Source organism: Typopeltis vanoorti, chromosome 11 (assembly GCF_054136105.1).
Source record: "Typopeltis vanoorti isolate ZY-2024b chromosome 11, IOZ_Tvanoo_1.0, whole genome shotgun sequence".
Lineage (NCBI taxonomy): Eukaryota > Metazoa > Arthropoda > Arachnida > Uropygi > Thelyphonidae > Typopeltis > Typopeltis vanoorti.
Genome location: NC_143559.1, coordinates 76,509,690 through 76,536,824, shown reverse-complemented (window position 1 = coordinate 76,536,824; position 27,135 = coordinate 76,509,690). Strand labels below are relative to the sequence as shown.

Sequence of the window (27,135 nt, the reverse complement as noted above, 5' to 3'; positions counted from 1 at the left end):
TATGCATCTTCAGTCATGTATAAAGCTAATTAAACAATAACTGACAATTGCAAAAGGTGCCACTTAAGTAGCTAATGTAAGATAACTAAAAAAGATTAATAAATTTCCTAACTTATTTAAAAAAAAAAAGATAAATAAATAAATTATATATATATATATATATATATATACACAATTGAAAAAAGTTAGGAAAGATTAGCTGATTTATAAAGTACTATCCAAAAAGGGGATAGACATAGACCATCAGATCTTTAAGTTAGGAGAGTGAAGTAAAGTTTCACATGTTTCTTTATAAAGCTGTTCCATGAGGAATTGACTTTTGTGAAGGACTTGTCTTGTTCCAGTGAACTCTATGTCTAGTGTTGATGGCATGTTCTGCAAGTCCAGACTGTTCAGATTCAAGGTATTGAATATAAGACTGTTTTTCTTCCAGGTGAATAAAAGCAGATCTTCCTGTTTGTCCGAAATAAGATAACCCACAAGAACAAGGAATCTGGTAGACACCTGGATAACTTAAATGTGGAAGCTTGTCCTTTGGAGAAGTGAGAAAGGTGGAGATTTTTCTGCTTGGTCGAAAGGCAACAAAAATATTTAGTGGTTTTAAAACTTTTGCTATGCATTCACTAATGTCTTCCACATAAGGGATAGGAATATGCGTTATTTCTTCTATATTTGAAGAAGAAGATATATCAAAACTACTCAAAGCTCTTTTGATGAAGGAATTCTTATACACATTAGATAAAAAGGAGGAAATAATATATTACAATTCTTTCTGTAATAGATCGTCTGAAGAAAAAAGGGAGTGGGCCCGATAAACCAGTGTTTTAATAGTTCCTGCCTTTTGACCGGGAAGATGATGAGATTCAGCATGGATGTAATGGCCTGTATGAGTCTTCTTCCTATAGACTGAGAAATGTAGGTTACCATCTCGTTGGCGAAGAATTAAAAGATCTAAAAACTGCTTATTTAATTCTACTTCTAGGGTGAACTGGGGTTAGCCTAGTGGTTATGCGCTTCGCAACCATATGCCTGGGGAAGTGTCCTAGGTTCGATTCCCGTCGGTGACGTGAGGAGCTGAAGGATCTTCCTCAGCCATAGCCAAGTTAGCCAGTCTTGGGCATGGACAGCAGGGTTTTTTCCCCAGTTTTTTCTGGGGTTTTTCATCCCACAAAGCAGACAAACTGGCCTTGAGAACTTAACACTACGGGCCATAGGATATACTGGGGCATAGGGCTGACCACCTTATCCTGTAAACGGATTGAGGTCCGATGATCAATGGACCCTCGACACCGCAAGGTAAAAAGAGGGTATAAAGAAGATGAAGATGAAGGGTGAACTGGATCCTTGGATGAGGGGCATTTAATTTAGAGAGATTTACTGTTGTAGTTCATCAAAAGCACCATTCCAGATAGCAAAAATGTCATCTACATATCTGAACCAATGAGTAGGTCTAGGAGAAATGTTGTCAAAAATACACTGACAGTGCTCCATAAAGAAGTTGGCAATAGCAGGAGAAATAAGATTGCCCATTGCTGTTCCTTTGATTTGTTGATATAACTTGTTTTTAAAGGAAAAATAACCAGAATGTATTACAAAATCAAATATTTTTACAATGTCTGAAGGAAATTCTTGTTGCAGTAATTCAATTTGTTGCTGTCAGATAAAGGAACATTAGTAAATAATGAAACATCTAAACTAATCATAATATCCAAAGCATCCAAATGAAGATCCAAAATTCTACCTTTCGACCAATCAGAAAAATCTCCACCTTTCTTATTTCTCCAAAGGACAAGCTTCCACATTTTAGTTATCCAGGTGTCTACCAGATTCCTTGCTCTTGTGGGTTATCTTATTTCAGACAAACAGGAAGATCTGTATTTATTCGGCTAGAAGAACACCAGTTTTATATTCAATACCTTGAACCTGAACAGTCTGGACCTGCAGAACATGCCATAGACATAGTGTTCAATGGAACAAGAAAAGTCCTTCACAAAAGTAGGTTCCTCATCCATTTTTCACAAATCATGGTACTTGATCGATTCAAATGAACACCAGACACAGAGTAATAGATCTATCTGACTGAAACTTAGCGTGTGATCCTCCAACTGTTGCCAGCAACTAAAAATAATCTCGATATATAATGATGGCGCCATCTCTTAGACTTTGCACGGACTTATGAACAGCCCTCGTAGAAGAAGTAAAAAAAACCGAGTGCATTACAATGACAGAAATCTCATGGCTATGACAAGTAGGAAAGTTGACCAGGGAGAAATGCAGATGAACCGAAAAAGGTGTGTGTGTATGTGTGTGTGTCTGAGGGGGGGGGGGACACTATGATTAATATTCTAATCACAGGTGATCTGTGATTAGAAGTATGCTTGATAAGCAAATGGAAAAAGTTTGTGATGTGGCTATATACAAGCAAGCAGAACAAGTCGAAGATAAGATTATATTAATTGGAACAGTCAACATGAATAAATATGATATGACATGAGAGAAGATATGAAAAAGTTTTGGAATGAGACAAAACATATATGTAGATGTTTTGTGCCTATGTTGCTATATGGAGTGTTTTTGATGATAGAAATGATTCTACTTGTACAGATTTACACTTAAATGGATTTGGTGTTTGAAGAAATTGTTTAGTGAAAAAATGGATATAGATGAGATAGAGAAAAACTAGGTATGACAAAAGCTAATTAAAATTATAATAACGGAATTAACTCACGTAAAATATTATTTATTAGTAGAATTTTCACCGAGTATCACGGGCATCTTCAGTACATGTATCAAGCTAATTAAACAATAACTCACAATTCTAAAAGATGCCACCTAAGTAGCTAATGTAAGAATAACTGGATAAAAAAGGTCAATAAATTTCCTAACTTATTTAAAAAATAAATAAATAAATAAATAAATTATATATATATATATATATATATATATATGTAATAAAATTTTTAATAGTAACATCTTTAGACTTGAACTTTGTTTCAGGCGCAAACTTAATTGTTTGCATACTTGGGATTAGGAGTTAAAATAACCAAGTTTATAAAATTACTTGGTTATCCTAATACACACACACACACACACACACAATTAAAAAAAAGTTAGGAAAGATAAGCTGATTTATAAAGTACTATCTCCCACAACGGGGATAGACATAGATGGAGAGTGAAGTAAAGTTTCACATGTTCTTTATGAAATTTCATGTAGTGATTAAACATTACTTTTTGAAAGGGAAAATGGCACAGGAAACCAAAGCTAAGCTTGATAAACATTATGGTGTGTCTGCACCTTCAATTAGAATGGTTTACAAGTGGTTTAGTAACTTTCGAAGCGGCCATATGAGCACAAGTGACGCTGAACGTTCTGGACACCCTGTTGCGGTCACTGCTCCAGAAATTATTGAAAAAAAAAATCCATGATATGGTGATGGATGATAGAAGTGTGAAGGTGCGTGAAATTGCTAAGGCTGTAGGCATCTCAAATGACCACGTACATAATATTTTACATGAACATTTATATATGAGAAAACTATATGCAAGATTGGTGCCGCATTTGCTCACACTGGATCAAAACTCTTCTGCAATTGTGACTGCAAAATTGTTTGATTTATGCTACGAAGTCCTTTCGCATCCCCCCCCCCTCCTCTCCAGATTTGGCTCCCTTGGACTGCTATCTGTTTCCAAACATGAAAAAATGACTGGCACGAAAGAGATTTTCATCAAACAATGAGGTGATGCTGAAACAACTGCCTATTTTGAAGAGTTGGACAAATCATACTATATGGACAGGATCAAAAAACTCGAGCATCGTTGGACTAAGTGTATAGACCTCAAAGGAGACTATGTTGAAATATAAAAAATGTTTGTCCCCAAAAAATTATGTTTTCTTCATTTTTGCACGAACTTATCGAACAACCCTTGTATATTACTCCCCCCCCACCCCCCAAGGGAATCCACTTCATTATTCTCCATATCTCCAATGTTATCAGTCATATTTTGGTCAATTTAACTTATTCTATGTATGATCTGACTCGCATCCCCCCCCCGCCTATTATTTATAGCATCCACCACAGTATCTCTCTCTCTCTCTTCTGATGTGACTCACATCTTTGGCACTTACCTCTGAAACACTTTCTACATAACTCTCACTTTTCAAACACATACCATTCATTCTCAGTAATAAGTATATTTCACATACACTACACTCATCATTCTAGTATTCACTGATGGCATGTACCACAGTTTGATTATAAAACGACTAAATATTTTTCGTATTTTTTTATGCGACTTCCATCTAAAAAATTGCAAACTTGTAGTGCATTGGTACCATGGGTAAGATATGAATTTTTTTTCTATTATTATTTATTTTTACTAATCTGGAAATCCTGCTCTAGAGACCAAACATGGAACCTTTTCAAGCCACTTCAAGCTTCCAATAACCAGGGTGGTGGTGGTGGTGGTAATCATGATTTTCTTTGATGCGCCTAGCAGCAACTCTATTAATAACTTTTACAGCATATGTTACTTGAAACAAATGACTTTGTCTAAATTACCAGTAAAGAGTCAGTGTGAGTATTAGATGACTTCTGCTAATTATGCTACTAGCCATACATGTACCATACCGTACTGTATGCCGCTAGCATTTCAAAGCTGTGCAGGATTTAAGTTTTTGGAATTCACAAGCAGTTATTTATTCTCGAAGGTTAAGATATCACACATTGATAACAACATTTATTTTCATGTTCACCGTGCACTACTTGCTGCAATAGTTAACAGCCACACCAAGATATTCATACTAAATTTAAACAGTTTGGACAGTAGTTTACTGAAGGGCATCTCTAGGAGATGGTGAAGTTCAATAAACTGAATAGCAGAATTAACAATGTTAGAAATAATTTAATTGACCAGATGAGTGCATTTCTTGCAGCAGTCACAGTTAACATGCTGCAAAAATAGCAATTTTTCAGAAATAATTAACAATATCGTGATCATTTAGTTAAAATATTCTAAAGACACAATATTCAAATGCTCCCTTATTATTTTTTGCCAGAAAGATATCAGAAGAATCTTGCAGAAACTGGATACAGTCTCTTGATGGCATTTCACCAAAAGAGTTAAAGATGAATGTTCCAGAGCTGACTTGTTCACTTTTTAATTCACTCCTATTCAAGTGGCATCTAATCCTACAGGTTTGAAATTAGCCCTTATTTAACTCATTTCTAAGAATAACAGTGATGGCTAACCATTAAGCAAAATAAGCAAGTGCTTAAGGCACAAAGGACAGGGGACATCACAGCTCCCCATCCCCAGCTATCATATCATTAACTCTCAACTCTTTCACCACCACACAAGGCTTTAGTTGAATTTTTTGTACTTGCCCTTACCTGCCATGTTCAACTTTAATGTGCATTATTAAAAAAAAAATTTCTTTGGTATGATGAGTGATGAAAGCTTGAAGGAAGTCAGATAAATATAGAGTTCAGATACTATCAGATCTTATTTATCACACAATATCAGATCTTTGGGTGGGTGATTCAAAATCGTTTTCAATTAAATTATTTCCATTTTTTTTCCTTATGATAATTTTATTAAGAAATACATAAAAAAAGTGTTGAAAATTAATAAGGAAGAGAGAGAGAGTGCAGACAGTTCGTACTCTTATTCACTCCTCTGAAGAGGAGTGAATAAGAGTACGAACATAAGACAGCTGTAATGCTGAATACAATTTCTGACATGCCAAATATGATTGCAACAATCATTACAAGACACAAGGTAGCTGAGGGTGCAAAGATACATTGCACTAACACGTATGCTAATGCCAGAAGCATCAGGAATAAGGGGAGAAGCATTTTTGATAATGTTTTTTTCTACTTGGACAAAAGTTACTAGTATTAATGAAACTTGTTTGATGGAGGGTGATGTAGTTAGACGAATAGAATGTGAAGGGAATTGTGCTTTCAGAGAGGATAGACAGAACAGTATAATGGGAAGGTGTGTTGATCATATAAGAAATGCAACCAACAAGGGTGGAAATTCAGCTCAAAGGCAAAGACATATGAGGCTATCTGAGGTCTCCCATTTCTGTCTCCCTTCACTCATAAATGCAGTGTAGATGATGGTCTGGGCATGCTCAATGCAGTTATTAATGAATTTATGAATTTGGAGCTAGCTAAAAACAAATGTAATAACCACAGTAATGACTATCATCATCATCAAATTCCTGCCATGTACCCTCAAGGGGTGTACAGGATATGATAGTACTACATGAAAAATTTACATCATTACTAACTTCCTATCTACAATTTTCCTCCAAATCAGGCTATTACTTGTCAAGACTCCAACATTATCAGATCTTATATTTCTATCGTCTAAGGCACTTTGTACCGTATCAATCTACCTATATCTTGGTCTTCCTCTGGGTCATTTTTGTTGCCAACCTGGCAGAGTACACTTGTTTTGCTAATCTTTCTTTGCCCATTCTGTTTAAGTGACCAAACCACCTGAGATTAGCTCTACTAACGCATTCCTGGATGCTGACAATGTCAAGTTCTTTCCTAATATCCTCGTTTTTAATATGATATTGCCATTGATGCCATCTGTTCAAGCCTATAATCTTACTCAGGACTCTCATATCTGCAGTCTCTAGTCTTTGGTCATGTGTTTTACTTCTGACCCAGCTCTCAGATCCATAAGTTAAAACTGGTTTGAACACTGTCTTGTATACAGCTAATTTAGTGTTCTGCCTAATTTCTCTCTTATTCCATATGAATTTATTCAATTGACTTCCTACCATACCAGCTTTGCTGATTCTGTTGTCGATTTCTATATTTAAATTACCATCTTCACTAAAAATCGTGCCTAAGTAACTGAAATGTTTTACTTGTTCCACAGGTTCTCCATTCACAACACAGTTGACATTTTCAATGATTCTGCCTATTTTCATTGTCTTTGTCTTTTTATTGCTGACCTTCATACCATATCTATTACAACAGTTATTCAATTTAGTCAGAGAATCTTGCAGACTTGTAGCGGATTTATTTAGAAGTATAACATCGTCTGCATAAAGCAAAGAGTTGACATTAACATCTCCAATGACTCACAACTCAAATAAAGACTAAGTATTGCTTGATATAATGCTCCATTGACACCATATAACTGTAGCGTATTGAATAGCTTCTCTCTTGGCACCTTGTCATATGCCTTTTCCAAATCGACAAAACTTAAATACAGATCTTTGTTATATTCCCATGCTTTCTCGACTATTTGTCGTAAAGTGAAGATCTGATCCTGACAGCCTCTATTTGGATGATAGAAGTGTGAAGGTCACGTAGGTCACGTGGTGCGCTGAAGTCTTCTTGGAAGATGCTATGGAAAGGCAAGACCTATGAGTACAAGCAAATAGCGTATCGTGTGAAAATTAAGTATTGCAGAAGGATGCCGATAGGGTTGATATAAAAGGGCTCGAAACCCCCCCCCCCCAGTATTTTAACCAGTATGTGTCGATTTCCAGTAATGAAGGAAAGATTGCCAGAAGGAAAAAGTGTGACAAGTGTATCTAGAAACAGAAGCGTGTTCTGTTTTTTTTTCAATCTCAATTGTGAACTTTATGCGTTTGTGTTGTTTGTTTAGGTGGCTAAGGAATGTGTCTTGTGTCTGTCAGCCATGGGATCAGATCGCGAAAACATCATCAACGTATCTAAGATAATTGATTATGGATTGTGGTAATTCATGGAGATTCGACCCACAAGCGATGCAATCAATACGGTAAGCTGAAGATTAATGTTTCTAGTTTGATCAATCGACTGGCTTTTTTAAAACGGTGTAGCAACAGCAACATCATTCCAAATTGAATCAAACTAAAGAAAAAATTCACCTCAAGAAAGGCGCAACAAATATACCACCACATGGAGAAAGCACTACTCAGAGAACAGATCCAAACTACCAGAAAGAACTTAGCCATTACTCAAAACCAGCTACAAAAGGAAAAATCTGAACTTTCAAGCTGCTTAAAACACAGATATCTGGATGATCCTGGAAAAGATTACAGACAACAAGGTGAACCATATACTTCAAATGAAGAGAGAAAACCTAATTTCTAAATTTCAAAGACTAAAAGATCGACAAAACCAGCGGCCATATTCAAATCTTTCCACAGTGAACGATAACAACCAACCAGAAGCAAGAAACAACAGGAGCCACCAATTGCCTACAGGTAACAGTAACATAGTTAACCTATCCAACCACGCTTTAAACAAAGACAAACTCTCGGTACAAAATAAAGGTCTAAATTTTGCAGTTGCACCCAGGTCGATAAACAAACTTGAATTTATTTGTAACATAGAAAAAGGCTTAAGATTCATCCCAAATAACATAGCAGACAAAATATGTTTAGAAACCGCCAATTTTTAAATCATAACAAAACACAAATTAATAGCGGTGAAATCATTAAAGTCAAATCCAAACATTGTAATAACTAGAGCCGATAAAGGAAGTGCCACCTTTATTTTAAACCGAACCACTTATGTAGAAACAATGAATCTGCTAGTATCAGACATTAACACATACCAACTTGTTAACTACAACCCAACCAATAGAATAAAAAAAGAACACAGAGAAACTACTTAAGTCAATTACCACATGGCCCAAAGATATGATCAAAAAACTATTTCCACACTACACTCGTTCCCAAGAATTTATAGGCTACCGAAAATACACAAAGAAAACACACCACTCCGGCCTATAGTTGAACAGGATTAGGCAACACTCAAGGAGTTGGTAGGTCATTCCCCCTCCTATATCAAAAACACACAACACTTCATAAACATCAAAGACATTACATTAGAAAAAGACGATTTATTAGTCAGTTCTGACGTCTCTGCCCTCTTTACGAATGTCCCAATCAATGACACAATCCTTCTTTTACAGAACAAATTCCCTTCAGATATCATGGTGCTCTTTGCACATGTATTGCGTTCTGGTTATTTTGTATGGCAAAACACTTTCTACCTACAAAAAGAAGGCACAGCCATGGGCTCGCCACTATCTACCCCTATTGCTAACTTTTATATGGAACATTTTGGGCAACTTGCTTCAGGTTCCTCTTCTTTAAAACCCAAAGTCTGGCTTAGATAGGTTGATGATGTTTTTGCGATCTAGTCCCATGCCCACCAGACACATTCCTTAGCCACCTAAACAAACAATGCAAACGAATACAGTTCACAATTGAGATTGAAAAACAGAACACACTTCCGTTTCTAGATACACAGGAAACTGACACATACTGGCCAATATATACACATCAACTCCTACCACCACCCAACACAAAAACTAGGTGTCATTAATACTCTAAAAAACAGGGCTCTGAAGATCTGCTCCAGTGAACAGGCACTGAAAGATAAATTTAAAGTTATCAGCAATACTTTTCAAAAAAATGGGTATAGCCAAAACACTATTAACAAAATTCTCTACAAGACCTCAATAATAAACAAAGACAAACCAAACTACAATAAAACTATAACCATTCCTTACATTAAAGGGACATCAGATAAAATAAACAGAATACTACAAAAATACAACCTCAAAAGCCACCTTTAAACCTCCTGCAAAATTAAAAAGCTTACTCAACTCATCCAAAGAACTACTCCCTTTGCTGGCCCACCCTGGATTATACCATATTTATTGCACCTGTAACATACCATATATAGGAGAAACAGGATGCACAATTCCTATCAGACAAAAAGAACATAAATGACACATTAAATATAATAATTATGGTGAAGCTGGCCTTTCTGATCATGCCCTGAACACCTCACACAGAATTGACTGGAAAAGCACAAGTTGTCTACAACACACCAAAATATGGTATGAACACAAATTTAAGGAAGCCTATGAGATTATTACCAACCATCCCAATGTGAACAATAATGGTGGTCTAAAAATCCCAAAGATATGGAAGGGAAGGCATATAATCGACCCATGGAACCTTCCTCTCTAAGAGCAACTATAAACAGAACTGTAGAAAATCCAGGATCCTAAATCAAAAATAATAATTGTAATGCTAAAAATAGGATATCAATGTTACTGAAAGAAAACTATCTGTAAGAAAGGATGTTTATTCATGTTATCATAAATAGAATTTAGCTTGATGTAGTTTATAAATAATTAATTTTTTTTTCTTTTTCCACTAGAGGTTATGCCAGTAGAATAACTTGTGATGAAGATTGAAACGTCGGGATATTAAAAGTTATTTATAACACGGTTGTAAAGTTCATAATTTCTAAAATGAATCTCAATTTTTTGTTTGTATACTGCATGTGTTCCTGGCCAATTTGTCGAATGCAAGATGAAAAACACCAATTTCCGGGAGGGGAAAACCTTGCTAGCTCCGTATGAGATCAGTTAACTCATCTTCATCTAAAAAAGCCCATATAAAAATTCCTCTTATCGCAATGAGAATCAAACAAAGGTCTTTTCTAATCGAAGAGCACAACGTACCATAGTTTTTCCAACTGCACTACATGGGGGGGGGTGCAGTTTCCACAGGCTGTGTGCTAGACAACGCATGGGACTGAACCGAATGGTAACATGTCTGCTGGAGACTTTCCAACCAGTTGGCAAATAATCCTGTTCCTGCTTATTCTTCCATGACATGTCTGGAAGGAGTCCAAAGCCACTCTTAGACTTGAGCCCAGGCACTACCCATGAGGGAGTTATGTGCACAAGTCCATCACCTCAGCTGCATGTCCTGTTCTTTAAGTTTCTTACAACCACTACTACAAAAGACAACCAAACAAATGTTGTTGTCAAAAAAAATATTAAAAAATCTCATCATCATCATCAATTCCTGATATGTACAGGATATGATAGTAGTACATAAAAAACTTACATCACCACTAACTTCCTATCAACAATAATCCTCCAAATCAATCTGTTATCAGTCAAGACTCCAATATTATCAGATCTTATATTTCTGTCTTTAAAGGCACTTTTTACTGTATTATCAATCCACCTATATCTTAGTTTTCCTCTAGATCTTTTTTTCCTGTCAATCAGGCAGAGAACACTTGATTTGCCAATCTTTCCTCTTCCATTATGTTACGTGACTATACCACCTGAGATTAGCTCTGCTAACATATTCCTGGATGCTAACAATGTCAAGTTCTTTCCTAATATCCTCATCTTTAATATGATATTGCCACTGATGCCATCTGTTCACACCCCCTAATCTTTCTCAGGACTCTTAATTATCTGTAGTCTCTATTCTTTGGTGATGTGTTTTATTTCTAATCCAGTTCTCAGATCCATAAGTTAAAATTGGCTTGAACACTGTATACAGCTAGTTTAGTATTTTGACTAATTTCTCTCTTATTTCATATAAATTTATTCAGTTGACTTCCTACCATACTGGCTTTGTTGATTCTGTTGTGTATTTCAATATTTAATTTACTATCTTCACTAAAAATTGTGCCTAAGTAGCTGAAATGTTTTACTTGTTGCATAGGTTGTTCATTCATAATATAGTTGACATTTTCAATGCTTCTGTCTATTTGCATTGTCTTAGTCTTGTTAATGCTGGCCTTCATACCATATATATTACAACAGTTATTCAATTTAGTCAAGGAATCTTGTACTTGTACTGGATATATTGAAAAGTATAACATCATCTGCATAAGGTAAAGAGCTGACATTAACATCTCCAATTTTGATATCAGGTTTAATACCACTTTCCTTCATAATGCGATCCATAATGAATAACAGAGTGGATAATGTACATCCTTGTCTGACACCAGATTTAACATTAAACCATCTTCCTGTACTTCCTTCAATTCTAACTGCTGAATTACAACTCAAATAAAGACTAAGTATTGTTCGATACAATGCCCCATTGACACCATACAACTGTAGTGTTTTGAATAGCTTTTTTCTTGGCACCTTCTCATATGCTTTTTTTTCCAGATCTACAAAACTTAAATACAGATCTTTGTTATATTTCCATGATTTCTCAACTATTTGTCATAAAGTGAAAATCTGATCCTGACAGCCTCTATTTGGCCTGAATCCAGCTTGTTCTTCACCAAGCTTTTCTTCCACAATCCTTCTCAACCATCTCTCAAGTATACTTGCATAAATCTTACCACAAACACTCAGTAGGGAAGTACCTGTAATTCTCACATTCAGTTTTATTTAATTTTTTTATATATGGGTACTATGAGAGTTCTACTCCAATCATCTGGAATTCGTCCCCTGTCCAGGCCTCTTGAACTATGCAATGCAGCCACTGTAAGACACATACCTTCATATTTCAGCATTTCTTGGCGAATATCATCTGCTCCAGCTGCTTATCCACATTTCAGGTTTTTGATGGCTTTTTTCTACTTCAAGTATAGATATGTATTTCTGATTGCATCCCTGTTGATTGTCTTTTCCAACTGTGTTGTCACTGAATGTTTCATTTAGCAGTTTTCGAAGTAATTGTTCCAGACATCAAGGATAACGTTTTCTCCAGTTTTCATGTTACCTTTATCACATTAATTCCTTTTACAGCACTCTTTCCTCCATTTTTGAGCTTTTTCAATAACCTCCAGAATATCTTGCCACCTTCTTGATGTTTATTTTCTATGTTCTTCCCATGACTTTGGTTTACCTAGTTTTAGTGTTTAGCTTTCTTACATTTGTCTCTATATTCTCAAAGAGCACAAGCTGACTTATTCACCAACTTTTGATATGCCTTCTTCTTTTCCTTCACTGCCTCTTGAACTTCCTGTGTCCACCATGGGGTTCTGATTTTTCTATCCTTGCAGCCAACCTCACCACATGCTTTCCAGCTGAATCAATCAATGTTTTCTTCAGGATTTGCCACTGAATCTCTAAGGTTTAGTTCCTGTTCTCAAAGTCATTCATTTTTTCTTGAATAATGTTTGTGTATTTTAGTCTACAGTATAAAAAGTATACTGTAGAAATCTGCCACAATTTTTTTTTAAATCCCAATATAAAAAATGCAACAAAAATTGCAAATAATAACAAACCAAAAACAGGAGAAAATAATAAAAAAATTTCATGAAAGTAGAAACTTCCACATCATTTCACTAAATTCTGGGACATCATCAAAACTTGACCTGCTATTCCTAACTAAAACCCAATTAGCCTCCCCCATGACTACAGTCCAACTCAGCCATCATTACTACATCTTGCATGATGCCCTTCATAAAAATGGAGGAAATGTACACTTTTGTAAAATCAAACATTCCTTGCAAAATGTTATAAAACTTGGATTTAATGCTCTCTTAATTCAGACAATCATACTGTCCTCTTTGACTATTTCTAAAAGTTAATTTGATACAGTCTAATTACCCAAATTATAAGATTATTTTCCTAGGAGATCTTAACATTCATAAACACAAACTGGCTCCAATTCTCTAACTCCACAGATGAAGCCAGAAGGGAACCAAAATTATTTGTTATCAGTCATGGTCTAATGAAAAACCTCATGGACTCACTTTAGTGAGCCCATGAGGTGAATCTTTCCTATCTTGCTATGTCATTTCTCCTATTGCAGCCACCGAAGGGGGCAAGCTAGCCCCAATAGGTGCCCGTCCCAAGCCCGGATAAATGGCGAGGGTTGACTTCAGGATGCCCGGATGCCCTTACTTCCTGAAGTAAGGGCATCCGGTCATAAAACTTCACTGCCAGCTCTAGATATGATTAAATGAGTCTAAAAGAAAGTGATACAAGGGCTAGGGCGTACCCCTTAAGAAACGCACAGCCACATTGCCCTACATCTGCCAGAAGTGGACGAGGGCTACCGCATCAGGGGTGGTTGCGGTTAAAGAAGCGAGCCCGGTAAGTGGAGAGAATGTTGTGAGTGGGAATGTTGAAAGCATGACTGGAAGGGGAAGAGAGGTGGCAGACATGATGAGGAAGTTGGACATTTTATGCATGCAGGAGACAAGGTGGAAGGGAGAAAAGGCGAAGGAACTAGGAGACAGGTATAAATTGTTCTACTCTGGAGCGAATAAAGAGGGAAGAAATGGTGTCGGAATTGTGGTGTGTGGCAGAATGAAGGGCGAAGTACTGGAAGTGGGTAGGAGGAGGAACAACAGGATCATGCGAATGAAACTGGGTCATGGAGAAGAGCAACTGGTCATCTTATGTGTATCTGCGCCACAAGTTGGCTGTACAGCAGAAGAGAAAGATGAATTCTGGAAAGTGCTAGATGAAGAAATGAGGGAACTGGAAGCAAACAAGATGGTGATTGTCGGAGGAGACTTGAACAGACACATAGGGAGACAGAATAGGGACTGTGAAAGGGTGCATGGTGGTCATGGGGTGGGAATGATGAACCAGGAAGGAGAAAGGATTTTGGATTTTGCAGTAGTGTTTGATCTGGCAATTGTGAACTCCTTCTTCTGTAAGAGAAAAGACCATTTGATAACATTTAAAAGTGGCTATAATAGTTCACAGATCGACTACATTTTGACTAGAAGAAAACATCTTAAGGCAGTAACAAATTGTAAAGTAATCCCAACAGATCAAGTGGCGCAGCAACACTGGCTGCTGTGTGCAGACTTTGAAATAAAGTAGAAGATACAAACCTTTGGAAGCCATGGGAGGAAGAAAATTAAGTGGTTTCGCTTAAAAGAAGAGAGCGTGAGGAACCGTTTTTAGGGAGAAGGTGTTAGAGAGGATTTCGGATGGACTAGAAAGTGTACAAGACTGGTAGACACATAATTCAAAAGTAATTCTAAGCTGTGCAATTGAGGTGCTTGGTGAAACATCCGGAAAGATTACAGAGCAGAAGGAGGGTTGGTGGTGGAATAATGATGTACAAGAAGCAGTGACGGCTAAGAGGAATGCAAAGCAGAAGTGGGATGAGTCAAGAGTGGAAGAGGACAGAGGAGTACAGAGAGAAAAAGCGAGAAGCCAAGAGAGTTGTTGCACCGGCTAAGGTCATGGTATACGATCAATATGACCTTTATGATCATTTAGAAACAAAGGAAGGACAGAGAAAGATTTATCGATTGGCAAAATGTAGAAATAAGGCTTCAAGGGACATCGTACATGTGAGGCAGATCAAAGACGCTGAAGGAAGAATATTATGGAGGGATGTGGACATAAGAAATAGATGGAGAATATACTTTGAGGGACTTTTAAATGAGGAAAATGCAAGGACTCACAGAGAAGATGGGCAACCTTCTGAGGGGATGGTGCAGAACAACAGTAGAGTGGAAGTGAAGGAGGCCATGAAGAGGATGAAGAATGGAAAATCGGTGGGCCAAGACAGGATTCCAGTGGAGGCATGGAAGGCTGTGGGGGGAAGAGGGAATAGACCTGCTCTGGGACCTGTTCATCAAAGTTTGCCAACAGGAAAATATACCCGAGGAATGGAGGAAAGGTACTCTTGTCCCCATCTACAAGGGTAAAAGGGATGCACAAGACTGTAAGAATACAGAGAAATAAAGTTGGTGTCCCACACAATGAAAATCCTAGAAAGGGTTCTTGATAGAAGACTGAGGAAGGAGGTGGAGATTGCAAAAGGAGCAATTTGGCTTCATGCCTGGTCGATCAACAACAGATGCTATCTTTGGGGTATGACAGATGATGGAAAAGTTTCGAGAGAAGCAACAGGAGCTACATCTGGTATTTATTGATCTGGTAAAAACATGCGATAGAGTGCCAAGGCAAAAAGTCTGCAGGTGTCTGAGGGAGAAGAAGGTACCGGAGAAATATGTCAGGTTGGTGCAGGAGATGTACAGAAATGTGAAGACAAGTGTTCGAACCTGCCTGGGAGTGACAGAATGTTTTCCAGTGACAGTTGGCTTGCATCAAGGGTCTGCATTAAGTCCGTTCCTGTTTAATATTGTGATGGAGGTGGTGACGGAAGAAGTGAGAGAAGACGCACCTTGGACTATGTTGTATGCAGATGACATCGTGCTGTGTGCAGAATCAAGAGAAGAAGTGGCAGCCAAACTGGAAAGTTGGAGGAAAGTACTGGAAGAGAGATGTATGAGATTGAGCAGAAGTAAGACCGAGTATATGTGTGACAAAGTGGATGGCAGCTAGGAGACAGATCTGGAGCTGGAAGGAAATGTCATCAGGAAGGTCAGTGACTTTAGATACTTAGGTTCAACAATGAAAGAGGATGGTGAGGACGAGAAGGAAGTGGGATGCAGGATACAAGCAGGATGAAGTAACTGAAGAGAGATGGCTGGAGTGCTATGTGATAAGAGAGTGCCGATCAATCTAAAAGGTAAATTTACAGGACAGTAGTGAGACCAACTATGACGTGAGCTTTGGAAACTGTGACCCTGAGGAAAAATAACATCAGTAGGATGGAGGTAGCGGAGATGAGAATGCTTAGGTGGATGTGCAATGTGACCAGAAAGGATCATCTGAGAAATGACTGTGTAAGGGGAATGGTGAAAGTTACAAACTTAGGAGCAAAGATAGAGGCAAGGTTGAGATGGTTTGGTCATGTGATGAGAAGGGAGGAAGAGGATGTGGGAAGAAATGTCATGCAGATGGATGTGCAGGGGAAGAGTAAGCGTGGATGGCCAGAGAAGAGATGGAAGAGGACTTGAGGATGAAGAACTTGTGTTGAACTCTGAATGGTCTTGTTACTTCGTATCAGCAAATCATTCAGACTTCAACAAGCACAACTCAGCAAACTGAATATTTAATAGTAGAAACTACTTGCATTTAGTCAAAATCAAATAATATTGTGTCGAAGGTGTGAAATTATAAGATAATGAAATATAACACTAAGAATGTATCAGTTTATAAAATTGTAAAGAAGTATAACAGATTGGAATTATATTGTGTTATTTAGATTTTTTTTTAATGAATTATAAATCAAAATTTAGTATTATACAGTGCAGCTGAAACTAACTTGAATATTCCACTAAACAAAGCGTAAGAGTGGGTTCAAAGGTTGGTACATGTTAGCGTAAGCACCTGAGGCTGCGTAATACTAGGAACAGGTATGCGTAATAACAGTTCTGTGATTCCTACCACAGAAAAAGTGCTGACATCATCAGAGATCGAGACTAGCATAGCACTGCACAGGGGTTTCAGGAGGAGATAGGGGATTATGTGATGAATAATATAAGTGATTGCAGGAGCAGGAAGAAGGCTTTTTTCCCCGGGATTCGAGGTAGCGGTTTCCAGGCAGAACAGTGGGTGAGGATGTGTGGCAGCAGGAAGTATGAATCAGGCAGTCCATGAAACTACGGACAGAATTCCAGCGCGACGCAGCTAATGCTTTTATTACAAGCAGGTGTTATGTCGTAGATGTTCCCGTAAAGTCCTCAGATGACAAAAGGTAGCCATTGAGCAGATAGAGGATAGCCACTTAGCAAGAATTTAACGCCGCGAGTGATCCAAACAAGGAATCGAACCTCGGGTACTTCCACAATAGTATTAACCAGCAGACCAATTCCGTAATCGAGTGAAGGTAATGTAAACATTTGTTATTTATGTTTTGGGAGCCTGTTTGTATGAAGAGATTTAGATGCAAGTAGTATGAAATGTCAGAACAATATTAACTAGTGAACTCTTAAGTGATTGTTCCAGTAGGCTATAACCAGATATCGAGATTGTTTAAGTGAGTTTAACAGAATTGTAGAGAGAGGAATTATGAACCATAAATTAATGATAGTTTAACTTAATGTACCCATATTTATAGAGGGAATTGTTAGATGAGTGAATTGTGTTAATGAAGATTAAGTTTAGCAATTTACTAGATATAAAATTTTGCATGCATTAGGCAGCCCTTGAAAGAATCAAGTTTCCTAACTTAGTTTTATGTATGATTATAATTTTAGCAAGAGTGAACTTATATAATTGTATAGTGTATTTAAAGTTGTAAAATAAACATGTATTTTTACCCCAAACTGAGTCTTGCCTGACTAAGAGTGTCAACTCACCACTCTGAAATTACGAACTTGTCGCCAGAGGGTAAAGTTAAGTTGAGAGGTTTTGCCACAACTGTCTGAAGGAGTTAGGTGTTTATATATTTGGGTTATTGGAATTGTCTTCCTGAATAGTGCATTTTATTATTATAGGGCATAGACCAGCGCAATCATCATTAAAAAAATATAAATGTGTTTATGCCTAAAAAGGAGATAGGACCAAAAATCCAGGCCAGTACTTAGAGCAACTGCATAGTAAGTTTGATAGATACGATTTAAGTGAATTTTCATAAATAACGACACAACATAAATGGCGTAGTCGACAGAATGGGATTAAGCCCCTGAGAGGCTAAGAAAAATTTAAATTTTTATTGGGAATCACAGGAGTAGGTATTGACCTCTTGTCAGGCAACAAAATTTTATTAGTAATTGATTTGATAAGATTAGCTACTGTGTAAACTAAGTGCAAGTATGTCTGTTCCACATATCTCTGAAGGTAATAGCCTCCCAATGCTGGGGACAAGTAACTCTGAATTCTTTCGGCAAATAAGTCCACAAATGGTATTTCCCCAGTTCTCTGGAGAACAGTCAGATGATCCATTCATGCTCTTTGACTACATAGAGGAACTAAGCAGGGTGGGGGAATGGTCTGAGTTTCATTTGCTGATCTTACTCTGCAATAGTTTGCGAGGGAAAGCCACGGAGTTCCTACGTTCTTCCCCCACCCCCTTAGGAGAACACATAATTATCGAGATTTTAAGAAAATTCTTATTGATAGGTTCGCTCTGAAGGGGGGAGTCCCTAAAATGATGTCAGAAATATATAAATGCATACAGGGAGACGATGAGGAAGTATCCAGTTATTTTAACAGGATATTGTCCATCTCAGGCTCTGGAAGGACATCAACCTCAGAGGAGCATAACCATTTAAGATGGGTAACATTTCAACAATTTAAGATAGGATTGCGAGATGAATTATGAAACATAATCTTCAAGAAGAAGGCTGTTGATCTTAATGAGTGTTTAAAGCTAGCCCTGGAGAAGAAGAAAATGTTGAAGGAATTGAACAGATCCTCCCTTTATAGAGCTGAATTAGCAAGAGAATTAGAGCTAATGAACTCCTTTCCTGTAACTCTCATGCAGCCCAGTGACCCTAGCAAAAACACATCCCACTTACTCGGTCTAAGAGGATATAGGATGCAAACTGTTTCTGTGGCAGAAGTTGGAGGGAGGCTACCTTTATCCTTAGTGGAGGACTATGTACAAGGAATCCCATGTAGGTTTCTCCTGGACACAGGAGCCCATGCATCAGTAATTCCTTTACAATTGGTTGAGGCCTTCCGAACTTCCACTCCAGATGTCTTCACAAGATTATGTGACCCTGTAAAGATTATGAGGATAGCGCAGATCGAGCTCTCTTCTGTTATGAGGGCCAAGGTAGCAACCTGTATACCATGTTTTCCGGTAGATACCACACATGACATGTTTGTCTTTCCTGAATTGGCAGACACTGGTGATCAGGTCATACTGGGCCTTGACTTCTTAGAGAAAAACAAGCTAGCATGTGACTTTGGAGCCATGTCTCTGTCCTTGTGTGGGAAGGAACACAAACTCAACTGTGAAATGGAGGGTGCCAGTGAATTGAATGAGGCTATGGGCATGGAATTAAATGCGTGTGAAGGAAATGCGAATCTGTGGAGGGAGACTGATCCAGGATGCTATTAATCACGCAAAATCTGCCTAAGAAAGGAAATATATAAAGGAAGTTTTCGGGAATGTGTTCAACCGTTTGCCGCGAGTATTCACGGAGGAGATCAGCTCTCTCTCTCTTGCACAGATAAGGTGCAACATTCAGTCCAGGTTATGTCTGATTTGCCTATACATGTTAAACAGTATCAAACACCCCCTCAGACACACGAGACTTAAGAGGATGCTATCAGAATATGAGAGAGCTGGCATAATTGAAAGATCCAATTCGAGATGGAATAGTCCTTTCATCCTAGTGGAAAAACTTAATGGCGGACAGATTCGTTCTCGACTTGATTGAAATGAATAAAATCACCAAGCCCATCGACTTCCCTATCTGTAGAATAGAGGATCTACTGATCAGCCTGGGAGGAGCTAAACTCTTCTGAAAATTGGATTTAAACTCTGGATATTTTCAGATTCCCTTGAGGAAGGAGGACAGAAAGTACTTTGTCTTCACCACAAGGTGGCAAAAGTACCAGATGTGCCGACTCCCTCAAAGTGCTAGAAACTCAGCAATGAGTTTCCAGTGTCTAATGAATTCAATCCTATCTGAAATGTTGGGAGTGATCTGCTTCCAGGACGACCTGTTAGTATACTCTTCCTGCATTAAGGAGCATTGCGGGCTATTAACAGAGGTGATGGATAGGCTAGACAAGGCGAAGCTCCCCCTAAAATTTTCAAAATGCCAGTTTTTCCTCAGAGAGGTAGAATACTTGGGCCACATGGCGAATGAGGGTGGTGTGCATCCTACCAAGGCAAATATAGCTGCAATATTGGATGCAAAAGTTCCTTCAACCACAAAGCAGGTTAGGAGGTACTTAGGCATGGTGAATTTTTATAGGATATTTATTCCTGAGTGCTCAAGTCTAATGGATCCATTGATCAAACTGACTAAGAAAGGAAAGAAATTTGAGTGTGTGTGTGGGGGGGGGGGGGGGGGTAACAGCAACATGCCCACCGACTCCTAAACAGTGCTTTGACTCAGGCACCAGTGCTGACCTACCCCAAGCTAGGCCAGATGTTCCACTTGTCAGCAGATGCCTCTATGGACACAATTGCTGCCATTGTAGAGCAAAAGGAAGGAGAGCAATACAGGCCCATTGCATTCATCAGCCATAGATTGTCCCCATCAGAGATCAACTACTCAGTGATTGAGAAAGAGGTGCTAGTCACAGTCTTATCCTTGAGGAAGCTTGAGTACGTTACTAGGCCAACAAATAATTTTGAGATCTGACCACAAGCCTGTCCTTCATATCATCTATGAAGGACAAGAACGAAAGGATCATCCGGTGGGCCCTGGAAATCCAAGAGTTTAATTTGGAAATAAGATACATCCCCGGTTCTACTAATGCAGTAGCTGATTATCTGTCTAGGTCACTTAGTACCTCTCACCAAGATAGTAAAGGTCCAGAATGGGAGGGGTCTCTTTCACTGAATGTGGCAGTGACCGTAAGCAAGAAGGAAGGCACACCTCTCGAACAACAGACATGGGATAAGGCCCATATCATAGAGAAGCACAGAAGGGATCCCACTTGGGGAAAATTATATGATTTGGTTAAGAAGGGGGAAAGGACACAGGATGAGAAATCCTTCTTTCACACCTTACACCTTGATCCGGATGGGATCTTACTGTCCAAGCAAGATCTTGTAGGACGGTGGAAGGATAAAATTGTAGCAACTGAGAAAATGGTCCATTGGATCCTCTATGCTTTTCACGATGCTAGTCTTGCAGGCCATCAAGGAATACATGCGACCGTGAGCAGGGTATGTAGTCGATACATTTGGAAGGGTTATGAGGAGGGACATTGAGGTATATGTGCTGTCCTGTCACATGTGCCAAAAGAAATCTGGTGTACATGGAAAGCCCCCCCTTCAGTCGACCCCAACACCTAGCTGCCCATTTCAAGCAGTGGCCATGGATATTGTGAGGGCCCCTCCCAGTCACAAAGAATGGAAACAAATACATTTTGGTGATTGTGGATATGTTCTCACGATATCCAGAAGCTGTAGCAATAAAAGATCAAACAGCCCAAACTGTGGCTTGTGAGTTTTTTAAGCTTATAATCTCGAGATATGGCACCCCACAAACTCTCCTTACCGATCAAGGCTCTAATTTCAAGGCAGAAGTAATGCTACAACTATGTAAATTGTTGAGGGTGACGAAGCTGTTCACCGCACCTTACCACCCTCAAGGAAATGGTATGTGTGAATGGCTGAAAATGACTTTAAAGCTTGCCCTTTCCAAGCTAGCCGATGAACACGTCTCAAGCTGGGATGCTCTCCTAGAGTGGTTCGCATGTCGAACCGCTCTATACAGCCATAAGGGAGGCCCTGGCTGTAATACTATATGGCTGTAAAACTCTGGGTTTCCCAACATCGACATATACTTGAAGGACCTTGTTAACAACAACAAGATTGCATATGATATGGTGGCCAGGGCGAGTGAGTCATGCTCCCAGCGAGCCAGAGATTATGCAAACAAAGTAAGAACATATAAGGATCTGAACCCAGGCATCCTCGTCCTTATGGAGCGAGGCTCTGTGGGAAGGAAAGGGGGGAAATTTGGTAAGAGTGCTTTGGAGCCATTTGTAGTTCAGGAGAAACTATCTCCAGTGACTTTCAGGATCAAGGAGGTTTCAAATAAGGCAAGAACCTGGGTAGTTCACTCCGACAGACTGAAACTCTACAAGACACGGTCAGAAAGATTATTCTGTCAGGGTGACTCTGTGGAAAGTGTGTGGGGAAAGATGGGAAGCCCTTCTCAGAAGAATTGGAAGCCAAATCAGAGACTCAGAAAGGGAAGGAAGGATCAGAGAGGATGGGGAAAGTCTAGTCGAAGATGAAACCCCTAACAGATATTATAGACTGAGAAAATGCACTGAAAGGGAAGGTTTGGTAGAACAAAACCTCATCCAAGATCACAAGGAGGGGCCCATCACAGTCAGAATGAGGGTAGTGTCGATACAATCTAGACACAACCTCAGGCCTAGACGCAATGGTAAGGTAGGTCATGGAACAAGGGTTTACCCTTTGAGTGAAAGAACCTATGATAGGGAGAGTTGTGGCACACAAACCCAGTCTTGAGTGAGTATATACCTCATCTGCAAAGGAAAATGGAGGATAGTGGCAGAGCTCATAAATGGAGAGAATCTAGAGTATCAACTTTCAATAATGACAGGGAACTAAGCAAGGCCAGATGTATCCAATTCAACCAGTATTTCTTTAATAGACTGGACACTTCCACTAGGTTGACGGATGGAGGATCCAGGAAGTAGTTATGATAAACCAATAAGGGAGGCAAGGAAAGTCAAAGGAACACTAGTTACAAAAAAAAAATTTTTTTTCTTACACAGAAAATTTTTTTATCAGAATGGGGGGGGGGGAACATTTGTTGAACTCTGAATGGTCTTGTTACTTCGTATCAGCAAATCATTCAGACTTCAACAAGCACAACTCAGCAAACTGAATATTTAATAGTAGAAACTACTTGCATTTAGTCAAAATCAAATAATATTGTGTCAAAGGTGTGAAATTATAAGATAATGAAATATAACACTAAGAATGTATCAGTTTATAAAATTGTAAAGAAGTATAACAGATTGGAATTATATTGTGTTATTTAGATTTTTTTAAATGAATTATAAATCAAAATTTAGTATTATACAGTGCAGCTGAAATTAACTTGAATATTCCACTGAACAAAGTGTAAGAGCGGGTCCAAGTGTAAGGTTTGGTACATGTTAGTGTAAGCGCCTGAGGCTGTGTAATACTAGGAACAGCTGTGTGTAAATACAGTTACGTGATTCCTACCACAGAAAAAGTGCTGACATCATCGGAGATCAAGACTAGCATAGCGCCACACAGGGGTTTCAGGAGGAGATAGGAGGCGTTATGTGATGAATAATATAAGTGATTGCGAGAGGAGGAAGAAGGCTTTTTTTCCCCGGGATTCGAGGTCGTGAGGAGGTCCAATCGAGGTAGCGGTTTCCAGGAAGAACAGCGGGCGAGGATGCGTGGCAGCAGGAAGTTTGAATCAGGCAGTCCATGAAACTACAGACGGAATTCCAGCTTGTAATGAAAGCGTTAGCACGATGCAGCTAACGCTTTCATTACAAGTGGGTGTTATGTCTTAGATGTTCCTGTAAAGTCCTCAGATGACAAAAACTAGCCATTGAGCGGATAGAGGATAGCCACTTAGCAAGAATTTAACGCCGCGAGTGATCCAAACAAGGAATCGAACCTCGGGTACTTCCACAACAGTATTAACCAGCAGACCCATTCCGTAATCGAGTGAAGGTAATGTAAACATTTGTTATTTATGTTTTGGGAGCCTGTTTGTATGAAGAGATTTAGATGCAAGAAGTATGAAATGTCAGAACAATATTAACTAGTGAACTCTTAAGTGATTGTTCCAGTAGGCTATAACCAGATATCGAGATTGTTTAAGTGAGTTTAACAGAATTGTAGAGAGAGGAATTATGAACCATAAATTAATGATAACTTAATGTACCCATATTTATAGAGGGAATTGTTAGATGAGTGAATTGTGTTAATGAAGATTAAGTTTAGCAATTTACTAGATATAAAATATTGCATGCATTAGGCAGCCCTTGAAAGAATCAAGTTTCCTAACTTAGTTTTATGTATGATTGTAATCTTAGCAAGAGTGAACTTATATAATTGTATAGTGTATTTAAAGTTGTAAAATAAACATGTATTTTTACCCCAAACTGAGTCTTGCCTGACTAAGAGCATCAACTCACCACTCTGAAATTACGAACTTGTCGCCGGAGGGTAAAGTTAAGTTGAGAGGTTTTGCCAAGACTGTCTGAAGGAGTTAGCAGGTGTTTACATATTTGGGTTATTGGAATTGTCTCCCTGAATAGTGCATTTTATTATTATAGGGCATAGACCGGCGCAATCATCATTAAAAAAATATAAATGTGTTTATGCCTAAAAAGGAGATAGGACCAAAAATCCAGGCCAGTACTTAGAGCAACTGCATGGTAAGTTTGATAGTTATGATTTAAGTGAATTTGCATAAATAACGACAACACTTGGATGTGGCTATAGCCCAAGACAGGAAGTTGTGGAGGAGACTCGCCACAAACAGCGACCCTACTTAAGTGGGAAAAGCTGCAGAAGTAGTAGTGATGGTCTAATGAAAATAGTCAACTACCAAATAAAGTAGTAGGCAATCCTTATTGTTCTTTTAATATGCTGTACCTTTCCTAACTAGCTCTCTTGAAATACACTGTATATGCCTATACCTACTCTCCTAATGGCAACTCTGATGATAACCTTATCTACATCCTTGTACCTCATGGCACTACAATGGTGCCAATAGGAATGATATGAGATTTCCAATGTATTTCTAGTGCTTCATAATATAAATTATTCATAGTTTTATACTATGAAGCACTGTTATGAATAACCAACCATCAACACCAAAGCTTTTCTTCAGTATACTACAAGTTGGGAATTAACCCATATTTAATGTAACCTACTGTTAAGTACAACAAATCTTTACCACTCAATGGATTTCACTTTAATTCTTTCTAAATGGTAACATCTGTGAAAAGAAAGTAATCTAAAAACCTCTCCACCAATAAATGAATCAGCAGTGTGAATTACTAAACCGTCAACCTGCAGAGAATCCTGTTTATGTAATTTATCTTTGGAAAAATGCCATGGAAATGTTTAGATAACTTCCAGTAATTCCTGTAGATATTTCTTAGGAATTTCATTGGGCTGGGCACAAAATCCTATTAAAAAAGCTCTCATCTTATGTCTTTCTTTCTTTCATCCACTTCTGACATCTGCTATTAGGTTTCCAGCTGCCTCTCTGATCTCACAAAACCTTTAATGGCAGCTAGATGGTAATATTTCTGAAGGGAAGTTGGGGGGGGGGGGGGGGAAGAGGATCGATTCTTTTTTAAAGTTACTTTTCTGTATACCAATGACCATCTCCTGAAATGCATATCTAATCTGCAGTTTGCTAGTGCATTGCACTCTTCTCATTTAATGAAACATGCAATACACAATCACCAAAATATTCAGAATATCTATTTCTACAATCCTAAATTCTGATCTTAATTATTCTTCAGTAGGGTTATGAAAATGTTAATTTCAATGTTAGGAAGCTTGATCCTTTCTTCTTTATACCAAAAAGAAACCCTTCATCTGAATCTCCAGAGAAAAAGATTTCTCTTCTTAAAAACTGCAACCCTGCAGTGTTTTTGAAAATATTAACCCTGCCCCCTCCAGAGTCCAAGAAAAATTAGGTTGTTCTTCTTTGCTCAGTTTTTTTACCTCTGCATGACTATTAAATCTGCACAAATCTGAATCTTTCCCCCCCCCCAAATGAATACATCTGGAATGACCAAATGTAAAAAAGTTAAATTAAGTTTAATCAATCAATAAAGTTTATTAATATCTCCACTTTCATCAATTCACTTTGAATCAACTATCTTCCACATAGACAATTCAGTTCCTGTAGCTTGCATTTTCTACAAATATTTCCATTCCATGGTCACTATTCATCAGAAATGGTACTGGAAATTCCTTAGTCTCTTTTAAATTTGTTAAAATACATGCAGAGCTACTACTCACCATACTTCAATTTCAAACACACACACACACACACACACACAAAAAGTTTCTTTCCCTTTCACTTATCCTCTCTAATTACTGTATTTTGGAACAGTTTGAATTCCCTCTTGTGTATTTCCATTCTGAAGAGTCTACAGGTCTTCAAAATCTAATGTTTGTAAGTTCCTATTGTCTTCTCAGTTTTTTATCCATCCACAAAATTAGTGATATCATTTAAACAACCAGTTGTGGTTGGAATTTTCATAAAAAAGAGGACAATTTTAAATATTAATTTAAAAATCTATAATAATTCAGTTTTAACAATTTTTAAGAACTAATATGAATTCAACTTACCAAGAAATATCTAAAACTGAGTTTGAGAAAAGGTCATGGATAACCACAAGGGGTCGTTTCAAACAAGTTAACTGAAAAAGAGGGAAGGGAATAAAGTTTAAAATTTCTGGAAATATTTATCCAATACCAAAATACACTAAAATTAAAAACTAAATATCACTGAACAGGCAATAAAATAATATCAGTGCATGTTATTCTAGACTTAATTTATAGTACTAACCCATATTGAGAGTGACCTGTCTCTGCTCCCTATTGCACAGCAACAAAAGTGTTGAACCTATGAAGAGAAAAAATTAATAATGAATAATTAGAGAGTAGTGTGTATATTTTTCATTATAAAAAAGAACTAAAAACATCCATGAAAGTTGCAACAACCCATCATATATCAGCAATGGGCAAATTCATACATTTGCAAACATCCACACTCAACAGCAAGACTAACTTGCAGCCTGCACACTACTACTACTCTGCATTCAAGTTAGCAAATTATTAAATTTTTGTGATTATCACATAAAAATAAATAAACAA

General features: G+C 38.0%; 1 protein-coding gene across 3 annotated transcripts in view; it reads right to left on the bottom strand.

The window, feature by feature from the left end:
- The window catches only part of Hira (histone cell cycle regulator-like protein), a 429,854-nt gene that overhangs the window by 245,324 nt on the left and 157,395 nt on the right, over positions 1 to 27,135 (bottom strand). For all 3 annotated transcript variants that reach the window (XM_090400974.1, XM_090400975.1, XM_090400976.1), the window contains 2 exons: positions 26,828 to 26,884; positions 26,608 to 26,678 (listed from right to left, as the gene is read on the bottom strand). In XM_090400974.1, coding sequence (XP_090257100.1) covers positions 26,608 to 26,678; positions 26,828 to 26,884 — 128 coding nt within the window. The remainder of the gene's footprint in view (positions 1 to 26,607; positions 26,679 to 26,827; positions 26,885 to 27,135) is intronic.